We start from the raw sequence: 15,962 nt of genomic DNA on the forward strand, positions 1-15,962 counted from the left end.
CTCAGTGCTAGAGGTGTCACTACAGACACCCTGGTTCAAATCCAGGCTGTATCACAACCGGCTGTGATTGGGAGTCCCATAGGGTGGCACACAATTGGCCCAGTGTCGTCTGAGTTTGGACGGTGTGGGCTGTCATTGTCAATAAGAATGTGTTCTTAAGTTCTTAACTGTCTAGTTAAATAAAGGTTAAATGTCAAAATAAATATTTGAGCCACTTTGCTACAGCAGGAAAATAACCATGCAGCAACAGGAAGTGTTAATTATTATGTGGATTATGGACATTTGTGTAGGGGTTGATACATTTTTCATAAGGAAAAATCAAGTCTGACAAAGTGGAAATTCAACAACAGAAGCCTTTTTAAACCTTGAATACACTACAAGTTAAAAATGTCAAATTAAAAGCCTAGATCTGTACAACACAAGGTTAGGGTGTGTTCTAACTACAGTCTGAAATGCTATTGTCCCTCTCTTCTGCTTTCAACATTTCTCTGCAGTCCATTTAGCTACTGAGCCGTCATCAATACTAATCCCAAATCTCCCACAGGTGCCAATTAAGCATTACTAGGCCCTATAGCCACAATAACACAGCCCTGGGCCTTGGTGACAAGGCACATCGAGGTCCAATGGTTTCCTTACATTTAGAAATCAAGGGTCAAACGAAGAGGCAATTTCTGCATCAATCTTCATAGTCAGCAAAAGTGATACTCAAACTAGCCTGGACTACTGTTAAAGCTACTTCATGACAACTGCTGATGTAAAAAGGGCTTTATAAAAAAATTGCATTGATTGACAGAAATCTGGCAAGGAAGAAAACAAGCCGTAGATGATCTGCATTTTTCTGTCTAAAGTTCAGAGGAAGTCACTCTTCTCCGTCTTCAAAACACAACAACTCCACTGGTGAATAGGCTCCATGTCCTCTATGGTGTCCATGTTAGGACAGCCCTAGTCTAGGCACAACTTTGTTCAATCTAGAAGTTGTGATGAGACCGAGGCGATCCTAATATGGACAGCGTACTCTATCCCCTCAGAGTACATGTAGCGTAAACTAACAACCTCATCTCCATCACATCCTACCTGATCAAAGGAGAGAGATGACCAAAGGTAAGAGATGAAATGTAAGTTGGGCTTTGAAAACCCTCTCTCTCGACTATCTATTTCTGTTCAGATGCAATCAGACAAGGTAACATGCTGTGTATGTAAGAACTCTTGTTTATGTTCTGAAGCTGTGGCGCTCCATAATGTTGTGAGTGTGTGTGTGGGTGCTTTGAGTGTTTGTTTTTTTAGTTTGTCTACATTAGAGAGAGAACGTTTGTGTCTGTTGATTACAGTATTTGTGTGTGTGTCGTGAGTGTTGATTGCATGTTTACAGTATGCGTGTGTGAGCGCGGTGGTGTGTTTGTAGTCTGATGCTCTCTGATTACCGCGCATGGCAGTGCTATAGATTAGACCAGCCTAGACAGCTGCTCCCTCCATAAGACTGGCTCAGTGGTTCAGTGATCTGCTCCCTCCATAAGACTGGCTCAGTGGTTCAGTGATCTGCTCCCTCCATAAGACTGGCTCAGTGGTTCAGTGATCCGCTCCCTCCATAAGACTGGCTCAGTGGTTCAGTGATCTGCTCCCTCCATAAGACTGGCTCAGTGGTTCAGTGATCCGCTCCCTCCATAAGACTGGCTCAGTGGTTCAGTGATCTGCTCCCTCCATAAGACTGGCTCAGTGGTTCAGTGATCTGCTCCCTCCATAAGACTGGCTCAGTGGTTCAGTGATCTGCTCCCTCCATAAGACTGGCTCAGTGGTTCAGTGATCTGCTCCCTCCATAAGACTGGCTCAGTGGTTCAGTGATCTGCTCCCTCCATAAGACTGGCTCAGTGGTTCAGTGATCTGCTCCCTCCATAAGACTGGCTCAGTGGTTCAGTGATCTGCTCCCTCCATAAGACTGGCTCAGTGGTTCAGTGATCCGCTCCCTCCATAAGACTGGCTCAGTGGTTCAGTTAATGAGACAGCATGCCATATCACTGGCTTCTCCCTTTGGTCTCTTCTCCTCAACCTCTACAGACTGAGTGACACACACCCAAACCTGTTGCACAGTTCTCCACATAAACACACACACACACACACACACACACCACCTCCTTCTTCTTCTCTAACCTGGGAAGGCTGCTTACAGATGCCGTATCTTAATTTGAGCCAGTTTCACACAGCAGGAAAATAATCCTGCAGCAACAGGAAATGTGAATTGGATTGTGGATTATAATTGATGGAAATGTTTTATGGGTTGATGACAATGGTTGATGACATTTTTTTGAGAAAATCAAGGCTGACATTTTAAAATCAGAAATTATAAACTTCAGAAGCCTTTTTAAATCTCTAATACAGAAAGTTTGCATTTCAGGATGATCAAATTCGTCATCTGTACAGTTCACTATGATTAAAAGACTTTCACCCAGACAGAATCAGTTGCATTCATATCTCAACAACCACATTTAGAAACTTCAGGTAACACCGTCGTTGAAGATCACAGGTATATAAGTCACTGGGTATAATGCTTTAAGATGACATAACATTCTAAGACCTGTCATAAGCAAGCATGAGCTAGTGTTGTAACCTGGCTTTTTCTTACAAAACAAATTACGTTTTAGTGCCCGCAACTGTGTTCAACAGTTATTCATAAGTTGTAGCTACTGTATAGCAGCTTCTCAAAGAGGTTTGTCTCGTTAAGGCTAATGGACAGACTACGAAAACATAAATGGTAGAGTAGATCTGTCATGATACGTGAGATAATAAGCAGCATCAGTTCCGGTTCTTGGGTTTTTCGTCCCTGGTTATTTGGACAAATCACAATTTCACAGGTCTTCACAGCATCTTTAGAATTTCGTAAGGGGAGGGGACATCTGGCCCATAGACTTGCCCACAACTGGCAAAGAGAGAGTGTGGAGCGCTTCATTCTGGTTCTCATCCTCCTTTCTCTTAAGTATGCACCCAGAACTTACTCGTGCATCTGACCAATTACACAAGACTTTAATTCTGGGTTAACCGAGATAACTTTAAGGCAGAAAAAGAGAAACATTAAGCATTCACTAGACTACAAAGCAGTGATGAAGGAGACACTATAGAGGAGTTCAGAGCCCTTGTGTAGTAGAAGAAGAATCCTCCAATCAGCACATCACCCTTTGATCAAGGTTAATACACCAGGAACGCCAGAGGGGGTGGGTCTCTCTCACTCACCCTCTGTTAACATGCAGACGATGTGGCCTGGGGACAGGTGCAGAGCGGGGGAGGGGAACAGTGGTTGAAGGTCAGGCACAGCTCAGTGTGACTTTGGGATGGGGAGACAGAAGGGGGAGGGAAAGAAAGATGAGGGGAGGAGGAGAGAAACAGACAGCGAGGAGGAAAGATAGAAACAGCGAGGAGGAGAGACGCACACTCACTCCTCATATCTGACCCACCCCGCAGAGGCCAATGTCTCATTTTTAAAGCATCCGGCTGCGAGGTGAAATGGCACAACTGTTTTTCTATTTTCCACCAAACTGCATATCAATAAGGTGAGAAATGACGTCTTGTGTTGGGCCAAAATGTACTGTGTCCTTAGAAAGTGAATGGGAAAATAAGGAAGACACTTCTGTAGTGGATGTGTGAGAGTGTTTATGGGGGTGATAGATTGAGTGACTCGGGAGAGGAGGAATCATTAGAGTATGAGTAGTAGGAAGAGGAAGGCTAACTGAGAGTGACATTTAGACTGACCCTGCAGGTGCAAAGCAATGCCTTTATACTCATGGAGATAGAGACAGACACACAAAACCTCTCACATACACTAGCCTAGTACATTAGCCTAGTGCACTCACCTACAAGTCAACATTCCACAGATCCTGTCACAATTAATTCCAGCAGAATGACCTAAAAATATATCCTAAACATACATGTTTGGCATATGAAAAGGAGTTGCACCTGGTAAGGAGTAGAATGAGAACACAGACAGGTCTGGTTCCCATGGCTACTAAACATACACTCCAATATACTAACAGCTGCAACTTCCCTGTCCGAACTGAGCTTAGCACATTCTGTCTCATCTGAACAAGGGGAGAAAGGAGGGAGGAGAGATCGATTCTACACAACACGCCCTCTGCTCATCCACTTCGTACTCTGAAGCCCCGAGGTGCCTGGGAACAGGGCCCCTGATGATCTATCGCAGGAGCCACTTGGTAGATCAACACATCTGATACTTGAGTATGTTCCAATTCTGCAAAGTATTGCAACATTCAAGAATCACAGGAACATGATATACCGATCCTATAAACTGCACAGAAGGCACCAGATATCCTCACAGATGTCAGTCAGTCCATATCTTTATCTGTTAGTCAGTATCTCACTCGACAAGTTACTAAATCAGACCCGGGCAACGATAACAGTAACAAACATTGAGACATCCAGAACACACTGCAAAACCTAGCATCTATAGTGGCCATGGTGTCCTAGATCACAGAGACCCCCACCTCACTTAGACTGTAGAAAGAGTCAATGGCAAAGATAGCCGGGGGAGCCCTTTATCCACCTCTATGGCTGGTCTCTGTAGGGCAGCCATTTTTCCCATAGATCCCCAGGACACCTGCAGCAGTGTAAAATACCAGCCCTACAGTCCATCACTAAGACAACGCTTCTCTGTGACTCCTCCAGTGTTTAAAAGCTCCAGTGACAGATATAATGGACGGCTGCAGGCACTAAAAGTTGTTTGTGACCGCTAAAGTAGTATGCCGTAGTGCCTGCAACTGTTGGGATAAAAGAAAAGGTTCCCCTGTGGTAAGTGTTTTTTTCTTCTGGGTTTGTTAGGGCCAACAGGTCAGAGGCATTACCTATAAGGGCCCAGAGTTGTTCCTGGTCAGGAACATCTCAGAGCCATAGATTGACCTATAGGTGGTGTAGTCTAAGGACAAGCAGCTAGACATATCACTTCTAGCCTCCTTGTCCAAGATGGAGGAGCCAATGCCAGGAGGATTATGGCATTGATGTCAACCATCAGGGTTGCGTTGATTCGGCACCAAACAGATGTAAAAGGATTGACACAGAGGGACTACCCAGACTTGTCCAATAAGAAAATAGTTTTCATTTTCCCACTACAAAACGTTTTCCATTGTATGCCCTAATGAACACGATCCAGGTAATCTATCCCCAAGGGGGAGAGGGATGGAGAGGGCAATAGTTATCCTATGGGAAACTTGCTGATCACTTCTTTATTGAGGAAGAATGTACTTACTACCATTGTGATATGTGGTTGTCTCACCTAACTATTTTAAGATGAATTTTAAGATGAATACACTAACTGTAAGTGGCTCTGGATAATTTATTTAACCAGGTAGGACAGTTCTCATTTACAACTGCGACCTGGCCAAGATAAAGCAAAGCAGTGCGACACAAACACAGAGTTACACATGGAGTAAACAAACGTAGAGTCAATAACACAATAGAAAAGGTCTATATACAGTGAGTGCAAATGTAGTAAGATTAGGGAGGTAAGGCAATAAATAGGCCATAGTAGCAAAATAATTACAATTTAGCAATTAATCACTGGAGTCATAGATGTGCAAGTAGAGATACTGAGGTACAAAGGTGCATAAAAACAATATGGGGATGAGGTAGTTGGGTGGACTATTTACAGATGGCTATGTACAGGTGCAATGATCGGTAAGCTGCTCTGACAGCTTACGCTTAAAGTTAGTGAGGGAGATATGAGTGAGGGAGATATGAGTCTCCAGCTTCAGTGATTTTTGCAATTCATTCCAGTCATTGGCAGCAGAGAACTGGAAGGAAAGGTGGCCAAATGAGGAATTGCCTTTGGGGGTGACCAGTGAAATATACCTGTTGGAGTGTGTGCTGCGGATGGGTGCTGCTATGGTGACCAGTGAGCTGAGATAAGGCGGGGCTTATCCCCAAAAAGACTTATAGATAACCTGGAACTAGTGGGTTTGGCAACAAATATGAAGCGTGGGCCAGCCAACGAGAGCATACAGGTCGCAGTGGTGGGTAGTAGTGGTGGGCTTTGGTGACAAAATGGATGGCACTGTGATAGACTGCATACAATTTGCTGAGTAGTGTTGGAGGCTATTTTGTAAATGATGTCGCCGAAGTCAAGGATCGGTAGATTAGTCAGTTTTACGAGGTTATGTTTGGCAGTAAGAGTGAAGGATGCTTTTTTGCGAAATAGGAAGCCGATTTTAGATTTCATTTTGGATTAGAGATGCTTAATGTGAGTCTGGAAGGAGAGTTTACATTCTAACCAGACACCTAGGTATTTGTAGTTGTTCACACATTGTAAGTCAGTACTGTCCAGAGTAGTGATGCTGGACGGGTGGGCAGGGATCGGTTGAAGAGCATGCATTTAGTTTTACTTGCATTTAAGAGCAGTTGGAGGCCACAGAAGGAGAGTTGCTAAATGACTAACATGTAAATGAATGACCTGTCACCAGACAGACCACAGATCATTAGAAATGCCACGCATGTCGATATAGACTGAACTATTACACACAAGCTCAGAAAGGCTGTGATCAGGGGAAGGGATGACAGCCACCGAGGTCAACAGTGGCCTTGCACTCTAATCAGAGATGGTGATGAACACACATGCGTCGACAGACGCTCGCTCACTCTCTCCCACACAGGTGTACATAAACACAACAGCTGTCAATAGAAAGACATTCATGCACTCAACCAAGGTGAGACAATAACAAATGACTTGACACTGGACATTTGAAGTTGAAGAGACATATGGTGACAGTCTAAGGACAAGAGAGGTCAAGCTCCTGACATACCCAGCAGAACCTGAATGAGAACAAGGACAGAGCTATCAGTAGTCTAATCAAGGGGACTTGGTGATTGGGAACGTTTCTTGTGGACCGCCACTAACAACACTGTTCTCTGTGAAGACTATCAAAACGCCTATAGGGATGCATAACAAGAAACACCACCAGGGTTGTCTCAGAATAGGAGCGCTGTTCTAGGACCAGTTTAGCCTTTTAGGTCATAATGAATATGATTACAAGAACAGGAGGGGATCTGTTCCTAGATCAGCACGCTTTCTCTGGATACGGGCCCAGAACCCCAGCTTTGATCTCAGATCCACATGAGCTTCCATCAATTCCACTAATACCTTTTAACCAACCGACTTCATACATGATGAAACAGAACATTTGTCTCGTCCCGAAAGGCATAAATCTAGGCTGTGTCCCTATGGGCCCCGGTGAAAGGTAATGCACTGAATAGGGAACAGGGTGTCATTTGGGACGGAGCTGTATAATGCCAGGAGATGTCACTCAGGGAGGGAAAGACAGATTTATGCAGTTAGAAGCAGACTTTTTTCCCCCAACAGGATCCGACTAGCGTTTGTACGTTTGAGTGAGAGCAGTAGGATTGAGAGAGATTACTTCTACACAGGAGAAGAGGTGAGGTAGATTATACAAAGAAATGGGGAGGTAGGGAGGGAGAGAGAGAGAGAGAGTCTTTGACGCTCAACAACAAATCAGTAATAATGGCTTGGAAAGAAGAGGGGAGAAAGAGAAGAGGAGAGAAACAGGATATTGCTCTATACAATCTGCTCTCCACCTCTGTCTTGTGTCTTTTCATGCTCTCATCCTTCCTTTCCCTCAATGCCTTTTAAGAGGACGTACGCACCCACCGCTGTTGGTTGGCCTCCAATGGGGACATCTCCTTGACCCATTATGGTTGTCATGGGAATATTGGTTGTTAAGGGAATCAGCAACTCCTCTCGCTCAAGTTGGAGACATGTAAGGGTAAATGCTAATGTTGATAGTATTCGGTGCAGAGTGTAGACCTGGGTTGAACATTTTACATGTTGTTTTCTTTGAAATATTTTAGGTGCGCTTGATTTAGCTTACCTGAAAGGACTGTTTTATTGGTTCCATTATACCAGACAAACTAAATCAAATGCTTCTAAAGTATTTCAAATAAAACATGCTATTTCTATCCTGGTTTGCACCTATACCAGTTAGACCAAGCCAAATAGATCAAATTCGGCAAGACGGTGTAGTTTCTCTCTGCTGTAATGTGTTGCCATGGGATTTACTGCTGTTGATGAGATACTGTATGATTCCATTTCCCCACCAGTATCTTTGGGGAGTCAACAACAGTGGCACAGTCTTCCACTCCTCCTCACACATATTATTCTCAGCAATGAGATGTATAAATATCCAAAGCGCAATCTGGAGAATAACTAAAGTGACTTGACTATGTTTCAACTCTCAGACAATGATGGATGAGAACAATCACAATGTGAGGAGAACAGTCAGTGAGTGAGTGAGTGAGTGAGTGAGTGAGTGAGTGTGTGTGTGTGTGTGTGTGTGTTTGTGTGCAGCACATTGATAGGTTGAAACGTTGATTGCTTGTATCTGTTGGTAACAGAGTTGATGAGCCTGACTGGAGTGTCTGACAGTCTAATACATATTGTTCACATCTGGACCAACTCCGAGTCTGTCCATAAAGTGATTGATTGACGTGCTTTGGTGAGACAACAGACTAACCGAACTCTGAGTGAGTGAGCCTCAGATGCATACACAATGACTTAGCTTCCTCCAATTTCTCTCATTGGAATATTGCACAAATGCAAAAACACACACACACCATGTTATGTGGAAATGGCAAATCTGTTGCCTAATAAACCACGTGGAAATGGCAAATCTGTTGCCTAATAAACCACGTGGAAATGGCAAATCTGTTGCCTAATAAACCACGTGGAAATGGCAAATCTGTTGCCTAATAAACCACGTGGAAATGGCAAATCTGTTGCCTAATAAACCACGTGGAAATGGCAAATCTGTTGCCTAATAAACCACGTGGAAATGGCAATCTGTTGCCTAATAAACCACGTGGAAATGGCAAATCTGTTGCCTAATAAACCACGTGGAAATGGCAAATCTGTTGCCTAATAAACCACGTGGAAATGGCAAATCTGTTGCCTAATAAACCACGTGGAAATGGCAAATCTGTTGCCTAATAAACCACGTGGAAATGGCAAATCTGTTGCCTAATAAACCACGTGGAAATGGCAAATCTGTTGCCTAATAAACCACGTGGAAATGGCAAATCTGTTGCCTAATAAACCACGTGGAAATGGCAAATCTGTTGCCTAATAAACCACGTGGAAATGGCAAATCTGTTGCCTAATAAACCATGTGGAAATTGGAGACGCATCATAAAGTGTCTAGAATCAGGTCAAATCTGGACACATTATGCATCTAGCATTCTTCATAATAACAAGGGCTTGAAACCAGTTCTAACCTCGCTGCAAAAACATTGCCCAGCAACCACAGTTGAGACTAAATATGGACTAGAAGAGCCCACCCCCCTCACTCTTCATTCGCTGTCACATGAGTAGTTTGATAACCTATTTCACAAAGGAAAATTAATTATACGAACGACAATCATTGAAATGTTGTCTTTCCTATTGAATATGTGCCAGGCAGCTGCAGCAGCCACTGCCTCTCTCTTTCTCATCAATAACAGATGTGTGTATGTTCCTCTTAATAAACGGAGTATGCAGATTATATAAGAAATTAATGAATAAAATAAATAAAAACACAATTAATTGCATCAATCAGTATCCCTCTCTTATGTAACCAAACCAAAACCCTCCTGGGAGTGTATGCCTGGGAGCGTCCTAAACCAATAGAAAATAGGAGCTGAAACAAGCTTACATAACCACAACAAAAATCTAGCAACATTTAAAATGCATGTTGGACATTAATCAACATTCTGCTCTTAAAGAGGCAGAACACAGAGTATCCAAACATTAGGAAAACCTTCCGAATATTGAGTTGCACCATCCTGGACATGAACCCAGCCCTGACACTGGAGAGGCAACAGTTACATAATGGAGGGATAAAGGGAGAGTCAGGGAGGTAGGAAAGAGAAAAGGAAAATATAGAATGGGGAGAGGGTGATACAGAGAGAGAGAGAGAGTTGTTGATACCCACATAGCTACATAGCTACATCTGCGTGATCAACCAAAACCCCCAGTGTCTACAGCTACACCTTGATGAGACATGTTATCCCTGTCCAGAAACAACCCGAGCTATGAGGAAGAATAGTTCCACCCAATGAACAAATGAAGTCAGGAGACAGCACAGGAGTTGAATAATAACAACATTTATTATTCATAATAATGGAAAAACAATTGATTGGTGTCAGTTCCACCACCTATAAAACATCCCACCTCAGTCAGCCCTATACAACATCTACCTTCCAAGTGTTTTGACAAGTGGTGGGCAATCTTACCCTGCAGGGTCCAGACCATGAAGCGTATCCATCACCAATCATCTAATTGCTTACAACTATTTGCTGCTATCAGATTCACAAACATGTAAGATACGGTTTAGGCCAATAGAGTCAATGATCAACTCAGGCTTTTCTTTTTTAAAGCAGCAGCAGCAGCAGAGTATAGTCCCTGCTATTAGAAGCATTGAAGCAGCCCACCTAATGAGTTCAGCTGAAAACATAAGGCCATTACTCTGCAGGAAGTTGTCAGGGTTCAAGTTTTGTGTCAAGTCGAAGGCAACAAAGGAGGTAAAGATCAGCTGGGTTAAACCAGCCATGATGAACAATAGTCCAATAAAGTTAATCACTTCGGCTTCAGACGGATTCCTCTTGATGCAGTTAGTGCACTTTGATCTGTAGAGGAAGAATATCAGCCCTAAAAATAATATCAGCCCGAGCATAAAGGAGAAGGAGGAGAAGGATAAAATCAGTTTCATTCTGTACTGCAGAAGGTCTAACATTCCTAAAGCACATGCCCAGGTCACCATGGAGATTATCCATCCTATGATCCCCGTGGTGATGGCCGCGACCTCTGTTCCACTTGTATACAGAGTTCTGCTAAGTATGGCCCCTCCAATCAGGAGAAAGGCTGCAGCCCCCCAGCCGAAGTAGAGCGCTCCCCCCAGTTCCCTCTTCTCTCCAGTCAACTCATTGGAGGAGTCGATGAGGATTGTCCTGGCCTTCCAGGAGACAGGAATGAGGATGAGAAATCCGGCCAGGATGAAGAATATTCCTGTTATAATGATCAACTTAATGTAGTTGGTGGTCTTGTGCCTGACCATGGAGACCATGACTCCCAGAAACCCCAGGATAATAGCCATGATGGTCATGGCTCTGGTGACCTGCAGGTTGGAGCTCCATGCGGAGCTTGGCATGGAGTCGTAGACCTCACACTGAATGTGGCTTGTGCTCCTTTTCACACAGCTCATCCACAGGCCGTCCCAGACCTCCTCCGTGGTGACAAAGTTAGCTGCTGTGAAGGTTGTCTCCATCCAGGTGGGGAGTGCACACACTATAATGGTGGTGATTAATCCCATTACTCCCAGGACGATGCCCACAATCTCCATGCCCATCGACATACTGGGTCCCTGGGTATATTTCTCTACACCTGCCCGTCCTGGAGGAACAAGGATGTGACTCAACAAAGACATTTCAAAACCGCAGAGATGTTGAACTTCCAGAGATCCTAGACCTATGACAGCTTAAGTCTTTACAAAGTTCTAGAACAGCAGATTATTTCACTCTGAAGTTTGTTGCGGAGGTCTTCTGTAAGATAAGACAACTGAGCCACTCAGTAGACCTCTATATAACCACTCAATACTGTGAAGTCGTCATGGAAACATAACCTATCACTACAGATTTGGGTCAGTATGTGGTTGTGGTTGAACTAGTGCAATGTACAGCTGTGTCTTCCTGGTCTATTTAAAAGTTACTGTTACGTAGGAAAGTATTTCCACCAGTATGTTTTACCAAAATGTCAGATTAGTGTCTGTGTGTGTGCATGCATGTTTGTTTGTCTGCGTGTGTATGAGTCTGTGAGGTGTTTTTATGATACATATCCCTCCCTGAAAAAGCTATCTGATACAAAATGCAAATTGCTACGAACGCCATTGAACTGTGAGATGAAGAAAGCATCAGATGTCCATTTCACCAGGTCTCTGGGAGCTCAACTGAAAACATGTCAATAGCAGAAGTCTAAAGTCATTTACGCCCACAAACACACACTATGGGACCAGACACACACCTCCCATTCAGAGCCGCTGTCCATGACCTGCTGACGCTGTCCATGTCCTGCTAACGGGAGGCTGAGAAATAATTTACGGGGTCTGTCATGATCCAGGCACTCCAGAGGCCAGAGCAATCATGCACAGAGCAATCTCCTGGTCTGTGTCCTACATGGAGCACTACCCTACATGGAGCACTACCCTACATGGAGCACTACCCTACATGGAGCACTACCTTTAACCAGAGCCCTATGAGCAAAAGCAGTGTACTGTGTAGGGAATAGGGTGGCATTTGGGACGCAGACCTGCCCTTTCAGCCCCCCGTGGTCAGCCTTCTGCCACAGCAGACCCTCTCATCATTTACTGATGAGGAAGGATTTCATACCCTTCCCTCTCTCCTGCATAAACACACATACTTAGACTGTAGACACACATCCATCCCATACTTAAAGCCAACATAGAGGCTGACACATAAGTTGTGATTGCAGGACTTGCTAAAAACAACACATTATGATAGTATATGGAGAAGGCACTAACATGGCCAGAGGGAGTGGTTTCTACAGCATGAAATGACATATAGAATACCACTAGTGGTGCAAAAATGGTGTGGCCCAGTAGAGATATGAATGTTCTATGCCTGCTATATCTAGGTTCATCCAGTATGAGAATCAACAAAGGCCACAACTGTGACCATTTTATGAGAAATAGTGAAACATAGAAATATAATTACTTGAATATGAGTTATATTCATTTAATTTCCTTGGTGTGAATCGTAAAGGTTTTACAAGCTGGATGAATCTAGTTGATGATCCCTGCTGTAGAGGAACTGTTGTACTGTAACAAGAGGCCATGCAGAGGGGAGCCAGGGAGAACCTTGAGGGTAATATTGACAAAGAGATCCAGTAGAGGAACGGTTTACCAAGAGGCCATGCAGAGGAGAGCCAGGGAGAACCATGAGGGTGAAAACGTAATCACGAGGGTCTCACAGCGCAGCAACACAATTAAATAACCAATCAATATGACGTGAGCAGACCAGGCAGTAAGCCTTTATGTTAGGAGTTCAGAGCCGCTGTGGCTAGTTAGATAATGCTATAGCATGTGTGTGCCCCCTCTAAAGGAAAGGCTTTAAGGGCTACAGCATGTGTGTGCCCCCTCTAAAGGAAAGGCTTTAAGGGCTATAGCATGTGTGTGCTTTAAGGGCCCCATGTGTGTGCCCCCTCTAAAGGAAAGGCTTTAAGGGCTATAGCTTGTGTGTGCCCCCTCTAAAGGAAAGGCTTTAAGGGCTATAGCATGTGTGTGCCCCCTCTAAAGGAAAGGCTTTAAGGGCTATAGCATGTGTGTGCCCCCTCTAAAGGAAAGGCTTTAAGGGCTACAGCATGTGTGTGCCCCCTCTAAAGGAAAGGCTTTAAGGGCTACAGCATGTGTGCCCCCTCTAAAGGAAAGGCTTTAAGGGCTACAGCATGTGTGTGCCCCCCTAAAGGAAAGGCTTTAAGGGCTATAGCATGTGCCCCCTCTAAAGGAAAGGCTTTAAGGGCTGCTAAAGGAAAGGCTTTAAGGGCTATAGCATGTGTGTGCCCCCTCTAAAGGAAAGGCTTTAAGGGCTACAGCATAAAGGAAAGGCTTTGTGTGCCCCCTCTAAAGGAAAGGCTTTAAGGGCTATAGCATGTGTGTGCCCCCTCTAAAGGAAAGGCTTTAAGGGCTACAGCATGTGTGTGCCCCCTCTAAAGGAAAGGCTTTAAGGGCTATAGCATGTGTGTGTGCCCCCTCTAAAGGAAAGGCTTTAAGGGCTACAGCATGTGTGTGCTATAGCCCCTCTAAAGGAAAGGCTTTAAGGGCTAGGCAGCATGTGTGTGCCCCCTCTAAAGGAAAGGCTTTAAGGGCTAGGGCAGCATGTGTGTGCCCCCTCTAAAGGAAAGGCTTTAAGGGCTACAGCATGTGTGTGCCCCCCCTCTAGCAAAGGAAAGGCTTTAAGGGCTACAGCATGTGTGTGCCCCCTAAAGGAAAGGCTTTCTAAAGGAAAGGCTTTAAGGGCTACAGCATGTGTGTGCCCCCTCTAAAGGAAAGGCTTTAAGGGCTATAGCATGTGTGTGCCCCCTCTAAAGGAAAGGCTTTAAGGGCTACAGCATGTGTGTGCCCCCTCTAAAGGAAAGGCTTTAAGGGCTATAGCATGTGTGTGCCCCCTCTAAAGGAAAGGCTTTAAGGGCTATAGCATGTGTGTGCCCCCTCTAAAGGAAAGGCTTTAAGGGCTATAGCATGTGTGTGCCCCCTCTAAAGGAAAGGCTTTAAGGGCTACAGCATGTGTGTGCTACAGCCCCCTCTAAAGGAAAGGCTTTATAGCAGGGCTATAGCATGTGTGTGCCCCCTCTAAAGGAAAGGCTTTAAGGGCTACAGCATGTGTGTGCCCCCTCTAAAGGAAAGGCTTTAAGGGCTATAGCATGTGTGTGTGTGCTGTAGCCCCCTCTAAAGGAAAGGCTTTAAGGGCTATAGCATAAAGGAAAGCATGTGTGTGCCCCCTCTAAAGGAAAGGCTTTAAGGGCTACAGCATGTGTGTGCCCCCTCTAAAGGAAAGGCTTTAAGGGCTACAGCATGTGTGTGCCCCCTCTAAAGGAAAGGCTTTAAGGGCTATAGCTTGCACTAGCCTTGAGTCTATAGAGTCTGCAGTTAATCGTACTGAAAAGAGATGAACAAAAGCAGTGCAGTAGCATTATTTCAAGAAGCAATACAGAAATACAATGAAGGAGAAACCAACCAGAAACAACACACACGTGCACGCACACGCACACGCCAACAGATACACACCACGGGAGGTTGGTGGCACCTTAATTGGGGAGGACGGGTCTCGTGGTAATGGCTGGAACAGTATAGGTGGAATGGTATCAAATACTTCAAACATATCGCTTCATTCCAGCCATTATTATCAGCCGTCCTCCCCTCAGCAGCCTCCACTGACACACACACAAACAACCCCCCCTCCACCCAGACTCATTGGAAATTAAATTCCAGAACCCAGACTCATTCCGAGATGTATTTCTCTCTGCCCATGGGGGGCCGTGGATTTGGCACAGGAGAGGAGATGCCAATCAGCAGGGGACGGTTCCTAAATGAAAGCATGTCAAACTAATTTAAGAATCGATAGGTCTTCCAGAGAGAGACTGGTATCCACAGAGGAAACACTTCCAGCCGCAGGGCTTAAAGACACAGGAAAAGCTCTGTTCTGGAAAAAATCTATTAAAAAGTTCAGCCAGGAATGGACCCATTTTATATACAAATATGAGGCATGAAGGACATTGATTGAATGTTACCCTTTTTATAGAAACGTGTGTGTCCATGTATTATCCATCCCCACTCACCCTGAAGTCGATGCCCACAGTAGAGATGAAGCTTCCTGCCAGGAAGGCTCCGTCTTTGAAGCGCACCAGCAGACAGGTCTTCCCCACCCCGGAGTCTCCCACCAGCATCACCTACAGCACAGCAAGAGGGACAAACTGAATGAAAGGGGTTTTAACACACATCCCACAAAGGAAGGTAAACAGTAAGTGAACATTCCCTTTGTCTCAATGTAACAAGGACAAACTGACCATGACAGGTTCCAGCACACTTCCCCAGAGAGACAAAACAGTTCAATAGTCTTTCAGCACAACCCCCAATCTCCTCCCTCATAACGTCCCTGGTCACAAAGCAAATCAAATTTTATTTGTCACATACACATGGTTAGCAGATGTTAATGCGAGTGGAGCGAAATGCTTGTGCTTTTAGTTCCGACAGTGCAGTAATAACCAACAAGTAATCTAACTAACAATTCCAAAACTACTGTCTTATACACAGTGTAAGGGGATAAAGAATATGTACATAAGGATATATGAATGAGTGATGGTACAGAGCAGCATAGGCAAGATACAGTAGATGATATCGAGTACAGTATATACA

General features: G+C 44.5%; 1 protein-coding gene across 1 annotated transcript in view; it reads right to left on the reverse strand.

Annotated features, from left to right (window-relative positions):
- Nucleotides 1–15,962, reverse strand: part of LOC112226262 (ras-related protein Rab-26-like) — a 103,727-nt gene that overhangs the window by 77,529 nt on the left and 10,236 nt on the right. The window contains exon 2 of the mRNA XM_024390635.2: nt 15,386–15,496. Coding sequence (XP_024246403.2) covers nt 15,386–15,496 — 111 coding nt within the window. The remainder of the gene's footprint in view (nt 1–15,385; nt 15,497–15,962) is intronic.

Source organism: Oncorhynchus tshawytscha, unplaced genomic scaffold, assembly GCF_018296145.1.
Source record: "Oncorhynchus tshawytscha isolate Ot180627B unplaced genomic scaffold, Otsh_v2.0 Un_scaffold_12182_pilon_pilon, whole genome shotgun sequence".
NCBI classification, from domain to species: Eukaryota; Metazoa; Chordata; class Actinopteri; order Salmoniformes; family Salmonidae; genus Oncorhynchus; species Oncorhynchus tshawytscha.